Source organism: Miniopterus natalensis, chromosome 18, assembly GCF_054644295.1.
Source record: "Miniopterus natalensis isolate mMinNat1 chromosome 18, mMinNat1.hap1, whole genome shotgun sequence".
NCBI classification, from domain to species: domain Eukaryota; kingdom Metazoa; phylum Chordata; class Mammalia; order Chiroptera; family Miniopteridae; genus Miniopterus; species Miniopterus natalensis.
In genome coordinates, this window is record NC_142098.1 from 37,534,175 (window position 1) to 37,549,954 (window position 15,780).

Sequence of the window (15,780 nt, forward strand, 5' to 3'; positions counted from 1 at the left end):
AGAGCTGACTCTCATTCTGGGTCCTTTTCCCAGATGAACCATTTAGCAACCCACCCTCATAGTGGGAGCCTTCCGCATTCAGCTGAATGAAATTGAAAATCTACGATTGCACTTCAGTGGGATCTATGAATAGATGCTTTGTCTGTAAAAAGTTGTTGTTGCACATGGTCTCTGTCTCCCAGTGCCATGTGTTTCCAAAGAGGAGATCAGGACTGGCAGGGTCTTATTTTAAAGCCAAAACCCAGACTGGGGTTCCTTGCTCCACAAAATGTGCCTTTTGGGCAAGGTTGAATTGCTGAATTTAGTGTTTGACCATGGATTAAAGAGAAGCCATTATTGGTTATTTACCCTTCTATCTTATATACTCCTATTTTTGTGTTAAAAGAAAAAAAAGACAACAGAATGATAAAGAAAATCTTTCACTCACTGGAGCCTACCACATGACAAGACAACCTATTGAAAAGCAAACCAATTCAATCACACATTGTTTGGGCTATAAGGCACCAAGTAGCCAGTTTGACAGTTTGTGTCCCCCCCCAGTGAATTGGCTTATTTCATTGGATTCAGTGAATTGGCTGGTTGTTGTAGCTTTGTGTGGACACAGCTCTCATTTTGTGAGGCCTAGAACGGAGTTAAAGTTTCTAGTGTGAATAAAAACCAGCTGGGGAATTGGGCTGCTCCCTCCCCAGGGAGGGATGTTGCATTTGACAGACAGGCTGAATGGTATGAAATATGATCTCTTTGACCTGCTCAGGAAAGACTCAGTTTGTGCTTCCAAAAGGCTAGTCCTACTCAATGAACTATGAGGCCAAATAAATACCTTGGTCCTAAAAATGGGGTAGGGGCACTGACTTGACCTTGGATTTCCTAATTCCTGAATGAATTTTATTTTTTTACAAACAATGCTTTTGTTCCAAAGCTCATGCTTATTCATTCTCTTAGGAAGGAAACAATTCAATGCATAGGCGTTGTGTTCATCTAGTTCAAGTCACAGGGGTGATAGATGTTAAACATGTACTTACATGCATTTTTAATGTTACCAGAGAGGAGGTATTGTGGAATTGTTTAGCAAGGAGTTTTAACCTCAACTAGAATATCTGGGAAAGCTCCCCAAAGAAATGATACAGAAAGCTGAGACTTACAGGGTAAGGCAGGCAAAGTCAGTGAAGGCAGAGGTTTCATGGGGGGAGCTTTCAAGAAAATAGTATGGAACTTGGAGCTTCAAAAACATGACATGTTCAAAGAGTTGAAAGAAACCTAGAGTGGCTACTGCAAAAAGTGAGGTAGAACCAGGCCAAATAATAGGGCTGTGCATACCATGTGAAGAGTTTTGTAATTTGCTACCTTAAATACCTACCTACTGTGTATCAGGTACGGCACCAGGCATTTTCATATCAGTTTTCATATCTCTTATCAGTGATTTTTAAAATTTTGGGTTTTAGAGATGAGAAAACAGGCTCAGAGAGACTGCGCACCCTATCCAAGTTAGTGTAGTTACTAAGTGGAGGAGCTGAGATTGTTGAAGCCCAGTCCATTGACTTCCACTTCTGGTGGATTTTTAGAATCCAGTCTACTAGAAAGACAGTAATATTCAGTAGCCAGGCACACATTTGGACCACTCAATCAGTCCGGTCAATTTGTTCCTTTTGGACAAATTATCTGAAAAAAATCAATTTCCCTACAGTGCCTCCTAAGAACATCATGGCGCCATTTGTTTCTTAGACCATCATGGTGCTGTTTGTTTCTAGCTTCATAGTGTAGTTGGGTAGAGGACAGGAAAGGCATGGAGACACTGAAATAGCAACTGGAACTTTGAGAAATTGTTTTGAACTAGTGTCATTCATTTCTCAGTTTATTTTAAGCCCCCACGCACTGCTGTAGTGTGTTTTTGGTGACAAAAATAGACTATCTTTAATTGTCTGCCTTAGCTTACAGCATACCTGCTCTTAAAAGACATATATTACAATAGGCAACCCAGATATATTTTCAAAGAACAGCAGGGAATCACTCTGATCTTTACTGAGCCAATTTGTTCTCCTCCAACACCTAGTGATACTGAAATATTTCAGTATTATTTCAGCTCAAATCAGGAATCATCTCCACTTCCAATGAGAAAGGCCTTCTGAATGCATTTTCTCCAGTGCTGGAGAGGAAGCAAGCAGGTAAAAATTGATGTTTAGTCCTGGGAAGTCCACATTCAATGAGTGTTGAGTCAAGAAGGATGTAAAAACATCCTGGGCTCTGGCCAGTGTGGCTCAGTTGGTTGAGTGTTGTCCTGTTCACCAAAGGGTCGCTGATTTGATTCCTGCATATGCCTGGGTTGCAGGTTCGTTCCCCAGTTGGGGTGCGTGCAGGAGCCAACTGATGTCTGTGTTTTTCTCTTTCTCTCCCTCTCCCTCCCTCTCTCTCTGAAATCAATAAAAACATTTTTTTTAAAAAAGCACTTTCCTGGAACTAGTAGACACCCCCCCCACACTTAGCTCCCTATTGCGTTGGCCATTCAGTCTGAAGCAGCAACAGGGATTGACCCAGATTTGCTAGACATCATGCCTTTAATAGAGCAAAAAGCTGTGGTCTCAGTTTATTTGGGGCCCCTGAGAGGACGACCTGCCTTTCTTTTCCCATCATGTGAGAGGATTAGGGATGCTAGGAAGGCTGAGACTTAATGCTACTTTCTGTTTCCACCCTAAATAAAGATACCCCAAGATGGTGAGTGACCCCATCATAGTTCTGACTGCCAGCTTGAAGGAGACAAGTCTAAGCATTTGCGCTTTCATAATAGACTTTGCCAGTAAGAACAAATCCACCCTCACGTTTTCTCTTAAACTTGGACTTGGATTTTATCAGAGCCAGAAGAGGGAGCACCAGTTAACCAAGAATACATTTGGGGCATGGGCAGGTAGCTTCACTGAAAACATCTCTCTGAAGCTCTGTTGGAAATGTGAGGGAATCATTGCCGATCAGAAAGCTGGAATGCAAGAAGGTGCTTTGAGGAAACCTGTAGTGATGTAGTTGATGGACTCTTTCAGTTTTTCTATCGTCTCAGCTACAGTTAGTCCAGGGTGTGCCACCACACAACTTGGCAAATTATATAACCGTGCATCTGACCTTGTAGGGCTTTGCTTATATCAGTTTCACTCTGGAGAGGGAAAGTTGTCCCCATTCAGACTGTCACTGTTCCAGACTATATTCTGTATATGCCGCTCCTCCTTTAAAGAAAACAACAGGGGAAACCAACATCCTGGATTCTGTTTTTTATACCAACCATTTAAAAGGCTGTACTAGGTGGTACAGCTCTAGCGACCATATTTTCTGACCCTAAAATCTTGATAAGTAATTTGACAAGTATAAGGGTATTCATGGAGACCAGGAGAGAATATTTGAAGTTCACAGGTTAGCATCACTACACAGCTGTACCTGCTGTTCCCACAGAAGACAGAATGTTCTTTATCCAGGGAGGGTGGCTGACCCCTCCATTGTCACTGTGGGAGACTCTTCTTTGTGGCTCAGTTGGTACTTACTCATCTCATATCTAGATCAGCTTTGTTTACTGTGGATATGTCTTCTCTTACCAATTAGATTGTAAGTTCATTGAGGGCGAGAGATGACTTTGTTCCTAGTATTAACTCTCCTGCTAGTTTGCTATGTAACCTTGACTGTAATTCATTTAAAAAGAAAAATGCCCAAGACTCTTGCCCTCTAGGAACTTAATCCAGTAGGAAAATGGCCATGTGTGTACATAAAGGACCAGCCCTGCTTGGTTCCCACAGAGTCATGCAGGGAATTGATTATCTGTGATACAGTACTGTCTATATGAACAAGACCATCTGAGCCTCACCTCTTCACATCCTAGTGAAAGCAGCACAGTGGTAGAAGAAAAAAGCCTCTGTACCCACAGAGAGAGTTCTCATCTAAACCTGAAAAACTATCAAGAGACATTGGCTCTGTGCATTATTGGAAACTGTTTTTATTCAGGAAGCTTATTAAGTGGCTACTAAATGTCCGGCTCTGGAGCTCAGTTACTGTATAGTTTGATAGAAGGGGCCCTTCTCTAGCCTGTTTGTTATTCCTTGGCTGGCATTCTAATCTTTTTCCTGCCCCCGTGGACATGGAGGGGGTGTGGAATGGGCTTACCATCCCACAGGCAGACAACAGACGTCTTCCTACTCTGGGAAAGTTGGGACTTTCCCCTTAATGCTCTTTCCTCATTTCGGAAATGCCAAGAGGCCAGAGGCAAATTCCAATCCCCATTTCTCTGAAGTACACTGCCATAAACTAGTGGTTCATTTCTGTTTCCTTTGCCACCTGATTAGTATCAAGGCTAAGAATCAGACACAGTGTCTTAAGGAAACTGAAGTAAAGAACAATGGACTGTTACTCATCCAAAAAATATTTATCCAAAAAGACAAGGTGAGGATGATTCAAGTGGACCCAGTCCTTTGTTTATGTCAAGGGCATTTTGTCCTGGAGCTAGTTCATGTAAAAAAGAAAGAACTGTGGGGCTTTGGCATTCATCGATCACTGGCCTCTGCATCCTGGCACTCTCAGTGCTGGGTATGAATCTCTCTGGGCCTCTGTTTTCTCATCTGTAAAATGAGACTAATAACCCTTACCTTGAAGGCTGGTTGTGAAGTTCAGTTAATTTCAGAGCACCTAGCACAGTGTTCTGCAATGACCACTCCTAATTAATCACTATTATTTTCCAGTTTTGACTCAGTCAGACTCTAAATTTGGAGACACAGATGTGTAGATTGTTCTCAGGGCTTGGTTTCCTCTGGCTAAATGCTTTTTTCAATTCAGCCTGCTAAGTGAGTGCCCCCAAAAGAAGATGGATGTTAGGATGCTGTTACTTTCTCCTCTCCAAGGACCTACTGTTGAGAAGGCTCCAGTGACTCCTAATGAGTGACACATGTCTGACCGGGAACAGACATCTGGCAGGCCACTCAGAAGAATGGCATTTCCATCTGACATTTGCCCAGTAACTTTAGATACCCAAAGTGGTGCTTGTATTAGCAGCCTGGCTGTACTCTTGGCATGTACCACAAATTCTAATCTTTTCTTACTAGGAATTCTGGTTTTCTTACTAGGAATGTTTAGAATTAGTTATGCAAGAGTGCCTTACCTTGTTTTGTGACACTCTACAGAGCCTTCAGTTATTTCAAGGGGATATTTGACAGTCTGTAAACCAGAGTTTGTGTAAATGAGAGAGAGAAATCCATGTCACTCAGCAAGGGGAGTTGATCCTGTTGCAAAAGCTTACTCTCCGTTTTCGTATTTGTAAGTTGAAGTGCTAAACTAGATCTCGGACCCTTCAAGGTGAGGGGGCTATGAACAGTTGTCTAATTTAAAAGCCTTCCACCTGATGGCAGAATATCCTTGACAACTATGGCAGGTAGGTTGCAGCCTCTGCTTTGAATACTTACAGAGCAGACCTGTCCTTTTTAAACAGCTGGGGTTTTCTTGTTTTTTAAATTTCTCTTTATATTGGCCAAAATTGCCTTTCTGTGCATTCCTCTTATCTCTCCTAACATGACCCTTTGAAATCATACAAAATTTGTTCTCCTTGCATGAGATAGTCCTAAGCTATTTGAAATAGTTGTCATAGTGTCCCAGCCTTCCTTCCTTCTCAGTTGATGCTCATAAACATTATTGATATATTTGCTCCAAAATGATTCAGTCCCTTTATTTTAAAGCACACATGAGGAAAAAATGATCTAAACAAATGGGAAATTTCCTGAAACCACAGAAATACAACTGAAATTTTGGCCTTTGTTAAAATACCAGCTAAAGATGGGGATAACCAAATAGGATCAAAGTAAATGGACCCAGGATATCTCCAGCAAGTCAATTCATTTCCAAGTTTATAAGACCAATTTAGAAGGGCAGATTTACTTACAAATGTGCACAGCCTATAAACTTAAAAGTATTTAGGGGTCTCTGCATGAAGTCCACTAAATTAGTTTCTTGGTCAGGGTCAACTATTCCCTTTCCTTATCATCCTGCCCATTCTCATTCCTTTGGTACCCTTTATATGAAAACAGGTCATTTCCTGTTTAGTCTTAGATTCTTTGAGGACTTCCTGTGCAAAAAAACCCAAAAAACAAAAACAAAAAAACCCCAGCTGAGAATAAAATATATACAAAAGAAGGAACAAGCCCTTTTCTAGGCTGACATTGCCTGAAATGACAACCCAAAAGCAAAGACAGTCCTGTATTCATACAGCCTAACTGCTGATTCAGTGATTCAGTATGGAGGACCAGTGCAATGTGAATGGATCCTGGGGTCCTAGAGAAGAGCCACAAGCTCCACAAAGCCTGGCCCTGGCCCTCTCCCTGGCCCACTGCAATATGCCCACTCCTTGTGAGACCAGTGATATAGCCTCTCAGATGGCCGGGAGTGGCTGTCTCCTGTATAGACTGCCTGAGGCAAAGCAGGCTCTGACTTCAGACTTTTTACAAAGAAGTAAGGAAAAACGAATTAATGATTTATGATGTATCTTTACATGAAATAACCAATCTAGACTGTCTCCTTAGCATTGTCTACTTATATGAAGCACAACATAAAGAATCTAAGCTTTGGAATCTAATAGAAGTGGGTTTGAACCCTGACAGACAGTTCTGTGACTTTGATCAAGTGACTTAGCATCTCAGGAACAGCACCTTGCTCATAAGATGGTTATGAGGGTGAAATGATAAGATGGACGGGAGGTGGCTCAGTACCTAGTACATAGTAGTCGCCCAATAATGTGAGCTCTTACTAATGGAAAGACAGGGGCTGAGTGTTTGTCATTACACCTATTTGCAGCCTGATGATAATGAATCAGGCAATGTTCTCTCCATACTGTTTAACCTATTAGCTCTAGAATCTGCATATACAAAGACAACTATGGATTTTAGTGACATTCTTTTTACCAATCCCAATTTGACAGAATTTGCCTGTCAAAAGTTACGGCAGCACTGTTATTCAATAAAACTGAGGCTTCCAAATTAACCGGTGTTGAAGAATTAAAAAAATGGAACTTTTAAGAGAAGCTGCACGGAAGCTATTTCTAATCACCATAAAGCCTTCTAACCATAGTTCTAGTAAATACATAATAAATTTTAATCTTATACTTCCTCCCCCATCTCAGTACTAGAACAAGACAAGGGGGTGTCTTCTAACAATCTAAGTTGGCTAGAAAATTTAGCTTCAATCAATTGAATACCTACTATGTAGCAGACATTTGCTTAAGTTCTTTATATGCATTATTTTTTTTAAACGTTTTCTATTGATTTCAGAGAAAGAAAGGGAGAGGGGGAGAGATAGAAACAATCAGTGATGAGAGAAAATCATCGATTGGCTGTCCACTGCGTGCTCCCCGCAGGGGATTTAGCCTGCAACCCAGGCACGTGCCCCGACTGGGAATCAAACCGTGATTGCTTGGTCCACAGGTCGATGCTCAACCACTAAGCCAACACCGGCTGGGCAATATGCATTATTTCATTCCATATTCATAGCAGATCTGTGGGTTTGGGTGTTAAGAACCCTATTCTACAGATGAAGCTGAGTCCTAGAAAAATTCAGTTACCTGCCCAAGTCAGTTCTGTCTTACTGTAAAACTTGTGCTCTTGACCACTGGAGTTCATTGCCTTCTTCAGAAAGTTCTTGGGATAGGCAGGCAATAATTGGATGATTGGATAAATGATTGAGGATACACGACAATCTGGGTAACTCCTAACAGTAATGAAGATCCACTGACAAAATACCAGGGTCTTTGGAGACAGATTTTCCTGGGTTCGAATCCCAGCAACTGTCACTTACTGGTGTCATTTAGATATGTGACATTTGTCCTTGGTAAAATGGAATGTCATGAGGTTTAAAAGGAATAATATTTGGGACTTGCTTGGTACATAGTAAGCTCTCAAATAATTGCAGCTGCTACCCCTCCTGCTTGAGGAAGGTGACTGCTGGGGAAGAAAAGATAGAGTTATCTTATTTGTCACATTTGATGAGTTAGTTTTACCCTTTTCTAGTGTGGAAGCCATTGACACCAAGCTGATGTATCTAAGGGAATTCTCATCCAGCCTTAGCAGAATACATGCCTATCTCTTTCCTGGAAAGAGGAAATTATTAGTTTTTAATTTTATCTTTTATCTTTTTAAGAGTTTAGTCATCTTTGAGTATATAACATCTATTATCCATTTGGAATGTTTGGAAAACTTCCTGTTTATGCCAGTGCACCCCTGATAAAGGATGTGGATAGTCATCTCATTGTTATTAAATAAACATGTCCTGCTTCTTATAAACACCTTTGTTCTGACAATGCAGTCTCACACTCAAGATGTGATTATGTGGCAGCTTGCTGGCATCTTGTGTGATATTTGGAGGCTAGAAAATACAAAACAAGTGGGTCTCTTTATCCTGCTTGGAACCTTTCCAGCAGTTTCCACACCACTGTGGGTTCCCTTCGGGAAGCCTTCCTGATGTGTAGGTGCATGATGAGACTCACTTTGTTTTTCTGCTTTCTTTTCTCTTTCCTGGACAGAAACCAAAGCCCAAACCCCGGCCATCCATCACGAAGGCAACCTGGGAGAGTAACTATTTTGGGGTCCCCTTAACAACCGTCGTGACTCCAGAGAAGCCAATTCCTGTTTTTATTGAGAGATGCATTGAGTACATTGAAGCCACAGGTAAGCGTGTTACCTCAGCGCCAATTACAGCTTTCACTGTCTACAGGGTGCTTTGCAGAGGGCTAAGCCATTTGGAGATTCTGGAATCGGCTCTTGTTTAGTGTGAGTTGCTTTCTGAGAAGGAGCTGAGCAGTCTCGACAGCTGTAGGGTTTCTCCCTCCGTCTCCATAGTGGTGAGGCTGTGGTGCCGGGTCTGATAGAGCTCTCAGAACACGGGAGCAGTCCTGTTCTCAGGGCTGCAGTTGTGGCCAGTTTAGGTACCTTCTCTGTGTCCCCCAGCTCCCTGTCATAGCATGCAGCCTGTCTGTCAGCTTCTTGAGGGCGGGGAAAGAGTTTTATTTCTCATTGTGTCCTCAGTACTAGACTGGACACAAATGGTATACATTCTGTTTTTTTTTTTTGTTTTTTAATATATCTTTATTGATCTCAGAGAGAGATAGAAACATCAATGATGAGAGAGTCATTGATTGGCTGCCTCCTGCACGCCCCCGACTAGGGATTGAGCCCGCAACCCGGGCATGTGCCCTGACCGGGAATCGAACCCCAATCGCCTGAATCCTAGGTCGACGCTCAACTGCTGAGCCACGCCCGGCCAGGCACATTCTGGTTTAATGAAATGAATGACTAGTTGTGACTGTTACAGCCTTTGGCCGTTGATTAGGTGCCTGAGGTTTGTATTTTGATAGACTTTTTTTTTTTTACTGAGGTAAAAAACCAGCTAGATGCTTGGGTATCCTCTAGTCAAACAGCTGTGTTTCAACTCCACTGACCACTTGGTAACGTGATGTTATTGCAAAGGTCAACTGTCTTAACATTTTTATGCCTTGTTCTTGAAGTGACGCAATTTTACCTGTGTTAAAATGTTTATTTTGCTTATTTAGAGCTCTCAAAACACGTCTTTTGAACCCCCTGGAACTTCTAGTTTCATGCTATTGTTTCCCTTGTTCTTCTGGATGCTTTCAAAAGTGATGAGCTTTGAGGAGAAGGATGTCCAGTGGGCATGGGGTTACCTGAATTCTTGAGCATTAATAGTTGAGCTCAAGAATGTAGGTTTAAACCGATTTGAAACCAAGGTGCAGATTATGGCCTCCCTATGTGTTCTTCCTGGTTCCCATGTTATCTGTAATGATACGAGGTATTGTGTGGTGTGGACAGCCTGCCAGGCTCTGCTGATAATTTAAGCATCATCATATTAAGTTGAGTAACTGGTATTAATATTTCTTCAGGATGTGCGGAATCAGGGAAAGCAGGTTTCAAGTTGAAGCCCATTAAAGACTTTGTCGTTATTTCCAGGGTTTTCTCTGCAGCACACCAGGGTTGAATCACATTAAGCACTTTCTGTAATCACAGCAGATCTGCAACTTTGTTGAGTCCATTCTGTACCTAAAGCTTTTTCTGAGTGTGTCCATCTTTTGGACGCTGGTTTGTGTGTTTTTTAATCCTCACCCAAGGGTATGTTTATTGATTTTAGAGAGAGAAGAAGGGAGAGAGAAACATCAATGCGATAGACATTGATCGGTTGCCTCCTATACACGTCCCGACTGGGGATCAAGCCCACAACCCAGGTACATACCCTGATGGAGAAGCAAACCTGTGACCTTCTGGTGCACGGGACAATACTCTAACCAACTGAGCCAAACTGGCCAGTGCTGGATACTGGTTTTGTATCAGTTTCTTCCTGGCACCTCTCCCTTGGGTCAGGAGGAAATCTACACAAAGCAATTCAGTGATTGAAGCCTCTCTAGTTGTCCCAACATTTCAGAGAGATAGTTTGTAGTATTGGAAGGAGAGGTGGGCACTTTTTCCCTTAATTTATTTTTTAAACTTATTTCAGATTTTTAGGAAAGTTACAAAAATTCCCAGGTTCCATAAATGTTAACATTTTACCACATTCCCTGTATCATTCTTTCTCTATGTATTTGTATCTTTTTTCTGAAATGTTTGAAAGGTACAGATATGATGCACCTTTACTCCTAAATACTTCAGTGGGTATTTCCTAAAAACATTCTCTTATATCACCATGCAATTTAAAAAATTAGGACATTAACACTGATGCAGTACTAACCTATCTAATCTGTAGACATTTTCTTTTCATTAGTTGTTCCTTTAATGTCCTTTATAGCAAAAGACAATTTTTTTGTTTCGATATTACATTAGTTGTCAAATCTCTTCAGTCTCCTTTAATCTAAAACCATTCAGTCTGTTTTTCATGGCCTTGATAGTTTTAAAGCTTACAGATCAGTTATTTTGTAGGATGTTCTTCAACTTAGGTTTTTGTTCTTTGTGGGGTTTTTTGGTTTTGTTTTGTTTTATTGATGTTTTCTCATGACTAGATTCAGGTTTGTGCTTTTGGCAGAAATAGCAGGGAAGCAATGCTGTGTCCTCACTGCATCACACCACGTGGCACGTGATGTCAGTTTGTCCCATCGCTGGAGATGTCTACTTTGATCCCTTGATTAAGGTGGTAGTGTCTGCCAAGCGTCTCCACTGTAAAGCTACTGTTTGCCCCTTTGTAATGAGTAAGTATTTTGTAGGGAGGTACTTTGAGACTGTAAGTATCTGGTTTCTCCTAACACTTTCACCCACTAGTTTTAGTATCCATTGATGATTCTTGCTGGAGACAGTGATTACCATAGTTCTTCTAATTCTGTAATTCCTTTTGTACTTATTAGTTGGGATTTTCCTGTCTGGGAGAACTTCCCCTTCTCAGGAGAAGCTTTTTTTGAGTGGCCTCCTCCAGTGACTCGCCTGTGGGTAGCACCAGGTGCCTGAATGTTGCCCGAATACCCTCTAGCTGAGCAATCAGTGGTCTTGACCTACGCTACCCACCTTGCTTCTCTCACTCTTAGGCTGTGATTAGCTTTTTTTACACCCAGTGACAAAGTTATACCTCCCCTTGTTCTTCTACTTGTGAGTCCTTTCAGGTATGAAGACCTTCGCAGCCCTACTCAGTCTGCCACCAAGCTGTTGCTTCTCTTAAAGCTCTGTTAGACTGCACTATTGTGCTTCCTGTCACCAAAAAGCTTGGAGCTTCAGGGACATCTCTGACTCATCTAATCAGTTCCCAAGTCCCTTACTTCTACTTTGTCATCTCTTGGCTCTGTTCCCTCCACTTCAGTTCCAGTGCCCCACCATCACCCCCCTTCTCAGCTCCTCCTGATTATGTGACAGTTCTGCTGAAAACTTTCTCTTGCCTCCTTATTGCCAGCCACACTCCTGACTCCTCCCTCTCACACGCAGTACTGTCCTGCTATGATTGTCTCCCTGCCTTCCTCTCCCTCTTTTCCTCTCCCCTCCCTTCTTTCTCTTTTATATTATGGCAGATATTATTTTTAAATTGTTTTACAAGAATACAAACAGTATTTTAGAAGAACATGGGCCAAGCAGAATTTCTTTGTATTTCTCTGCTTTGGGTGTGCCCTTCAAATGTCTGAAATGTGTCCCACATTCCTCCTGCCTTTGGAACTTGTCCTCATTCTTCAGGACTCCCCCCCCCCCCCCCCCAGCAGCACTTTGATGTCACCTCCCTGGTAGTTCTTCTCAGGCACATTTCCACCTCCTGAGAACAGCATTCTCTGTTCTGTCTCCCTAGCGCCTGGCACCCAATATACATTCGCTGTTGACTGAATGAGTGGTTTTCAACCTGGAATACCTGAATCCTGTTGTTTTCTTCTTTCTTTGTCCTTTTAAATTTTGGTCATGTACTTCCCTTTGTTGTCATTAGTTTGTACTTTTATAGAATTTCAAGGAGAAAATTTGACCTGGTATCTGTGAGCTTAGTGTGTGTGTTGGGGGGTGATCCTTGTGCACCCCATTTCCTAAAAACTTTTTTCCTGTTTATATAATTAAAGTATGTTCATTTGTAGAAATTCAACAAAAGAATATGAAAAAGAATTTATAAAGATTGATTGATCTCCACTTAGTGAAAACCACTGTTAATGGTTTGATATATTTCCTTATAATCATATTTCTCTGCATATGTGTATAGGTTTTCACTTTTTTACATAATTCAAAATATGTGGTAATAGTTCTCAGCATTTTTTAAGCGTAACTTAGATGAGGCAAAAGAGCCCTGAATTCACCCTCCAGTGTACCTACTCCTGTTTTCCTGCAGAAAAAGAATTCAGTAACCAAGAGTTGTGTTGGAGTACCATTTTCTGAGAACAACTGCTTTTTATTATTATTTTTTTAAATTAATTTTAGAGAGTGGAGTGGGGAGGGGAAAAATTGAGAGGAAAACATCGATTGGCTGCCTCCCGTACACATCCCAGCCTGGGATCGAACCCACCACCTCTTGGTGTATGGTATGACACTCCAACCAACTGAGCCACTCAGGCCAGGGCAAGAACCACTGCTTTATAAACCAGACATCGTTTTGTTAGCATGCTCTTGTCATCAAATACTCTTTGAAAACATGACTTTTAATTGCTTCATCTTGTTCCATTAAATGGCTATGTCACAGATTATTTAACCATCCCCCTGTTGAAGGGCCCATGTAGCATTTTCTCCTGCTGTTCTTAAAATAAAGAAACATTAGATAGGGAGGCATTTTAGAATAGTGATATAGAACTTCAGATCTGGGTAGACTGGGGTTCGAATCTTTGTTCTGCCATTTGCTCATCTGTAAACTGAGGGTGATGACAGGACCTGCCTCCCAGGGCTTCTGTGAGAGTGCAGGGAGACTTGCACTGAGCATGGCACCAGTCACACAGGCACACAGGAGAACTCAATGCGTGCTAGTCATTGCTCTGAGCTTCGGTCTCTGTACATTTGGTCTTCCTTCCTATTGCCAGTCAGACTTTACCATTAAATGTAAATATCTATGACTTTTTCTTTCCTCCCCCACTTTTAAATCTGAAAGTTGTAAAATCCGTTGAAAAGTAGTAAGAGTCATACAACAATCGCCCAATAGTAGACATTTTGCCACATTTTCCCTTTCTCCCCTAATTTTTACAGTTGTTGAACCATTTGAAAGTAAGCTGCAGGTTCTATTTCACTTCACTCCTAAAAATCTCAGTATAGGTCCCTAAGCTTAAGGACTGTCTCCTTCATAACTGCAATAACATTATCACTTTTATCAATTCAGTAGTATTTTATATAAATAGTCTGTGTTTAAATTTACTCATTTGACTTAAAACTGTCTCTTATAGCTGAATATTTTGGTTTTGGAGCCAATCAATATTCACAGTGTGTTTGGCTATTGCCTCTTCATCTCTTGTGGTTCATCCAGAACAGTTCTGTCTGCCTTTTTTTTTGTTAACGATGACCTTTTTTGAAGAGTCTAGACAGTTGTCTTACAGGATGTCCCTTTGTGTGGTATGCTGTCTGTGCCTCTCCATCATCCACAGCCCCTTTGACACTGCCCATAGCCACCTCATCATGTGGCTCCTGTCTGAGTGGAGGGCTGGGAAGGAAGATACAGCGTCCTTCCCTGGATAGAGCACACCTGTGAATTGGGGCTGGGGGCACTAGAGGATTTCATTGAATGAGTGCATGAATTGTGGAGTAGGTTTTTTCCCAGCCCCCACTGACTTATATTGAACCTGCACTTTTCTTAGGGAAAGCCTGTGCACACCTGACCTCCCCATCCCACCTCACCCTCTTATTTTTTTTTTTTTTTTAATATATCTTCATTGATTTCAGAGAGAGGAAAGGAGAGGGAGAGAGATAGATAGAAACATCAATGATGAGAGAGTCATTGATCTGCTGCCTCCTACACGCCCCCGACTGGGGATGGAGCCTGCAACCCGGGCATGTGCCCTGACTGGGAATCGAACCCCTATCGCCTGGATCCCAGGTCAACGCTCAACCACTGAGGCACGCCCAGCTGCGCTCACCCTCTTATGCTTGGTAGAAATTGCCGTTGACCCCATGGTAGTTCAGGCAGTCCACTTCTAGCCGATTTGGAAGATACTCCGAATGAAGCTTGTTTGCCAGGCCCTGAGCAGTTCAAGTCAAAAGCCGTGTCTCTGTTTTTGTGTTTGTCTCATTTACCTTGGCATTTTGCTTGTCCTGGCAAATGACATATTGCATCATCACTTCCAAGGGCAGTGCTTGGGAGTTTATGCTCCTGCAGGCAGTAGTGGGGAGGAAACCCAGCACTCCTCTCCATTCCTGCCTCAGGGCCTGCTTTGTTGCTACGCACCTGCCACTTCCCAGCCAGTGTCACAGCCACTGTAGAAAACAAACCAAACCAAAATGTGGTGGAGAGAGGGTGACATGACCATCATGATTTGGAACAACTTGAACCACTCCATCATCTTACAGATGTTTTTTTCTAATTACAAGAGCATTATACAGGCTTACTATAAAAAATTTGAATAATTATAAATGTCCATAGATGTTCTATAGGTATATAACAGAAAGTAAAAGTCCCTTATAATCCCAATCTCCAAAAGTAATTTGCAGTAATAACTGGTGTATCTTTTCGTATAATACTGCCCTCCCCCTCAAAATGTTTAAAAACATGAGATTGTGTGCACACTGTTCTGCAGCTTATTTTCTGTTCATTTTAATTTAACAGTGTGTACCTTGAGCATCATCTTTTTATTTCATCTCCCGGCCAGCTGCATTCTAATCTTTGAGAAGACAGCGACAAAATTAGGTATCAGAAGGGGCCTATGGAAATGTAGGGGGAGAGAAGCTTTGTTTGCAGGCAACTCCCAGGTTCAGGGGTGTCCCATGGCAGGGTTCTGTGACTGCTGTGTCCTCTCCCCATAGTTTGTGAGTCAATTGCTAACCCCTCCTAAACACATCACAAGAAAAAGACCACTGCTTTGTTGCCTGAAAGTTTGCGGCTCCTGCGCTCTATTGCCAGGACTAGACATAGGAGCTCTCCCCCGTATTCTGAGGTTAGCCCAGAACCTGTGGGTGGAGATTGGCTCCAGTTTTCACCTGTCTTTTTTCCTGAGCTTTTGGACCAGTTTATTTTTTCTTGTTTCATAGTTCTTAAAATTGGAATGCGTTCAAGAAATAGATAGTAGGTAGAACAGCTTCCAGATTGATTTGCAGATGCTTTTAGCCCCGGCCCTGAAACAGCCTCGGTGCTTGCTATGCTAATAGGATATTAGATTTTTACTCTCCCAGCTCTGGTTACATGGGAGGGCTGGCA

The 15,780-nt window shown here is 42.0% G+C and overlaps 1 protein-coding gene across 1 annotated transcript in view; it reads left to right on the top strand.

Moving 5' to 3' along the window:
* The window catches only part of ARHGAP35 (Rho GTPase activating protein 35), a 95,326-nt gene that overhangs the window by 42,887 nt on the left and 36,659 nt on the right, over positions 1-15,780 (top strand). The window contains exon 3 of the mRNA XM_087826791.1: positions 8,525-8,669. Within this exon, the coding sequence (XP_087682917.1) occupies positions 8,525-8,669 (145 nt within the window). The remainder of the gene's footprint in view (positions 1-8,524; positions 8,670-15,780) is intronic.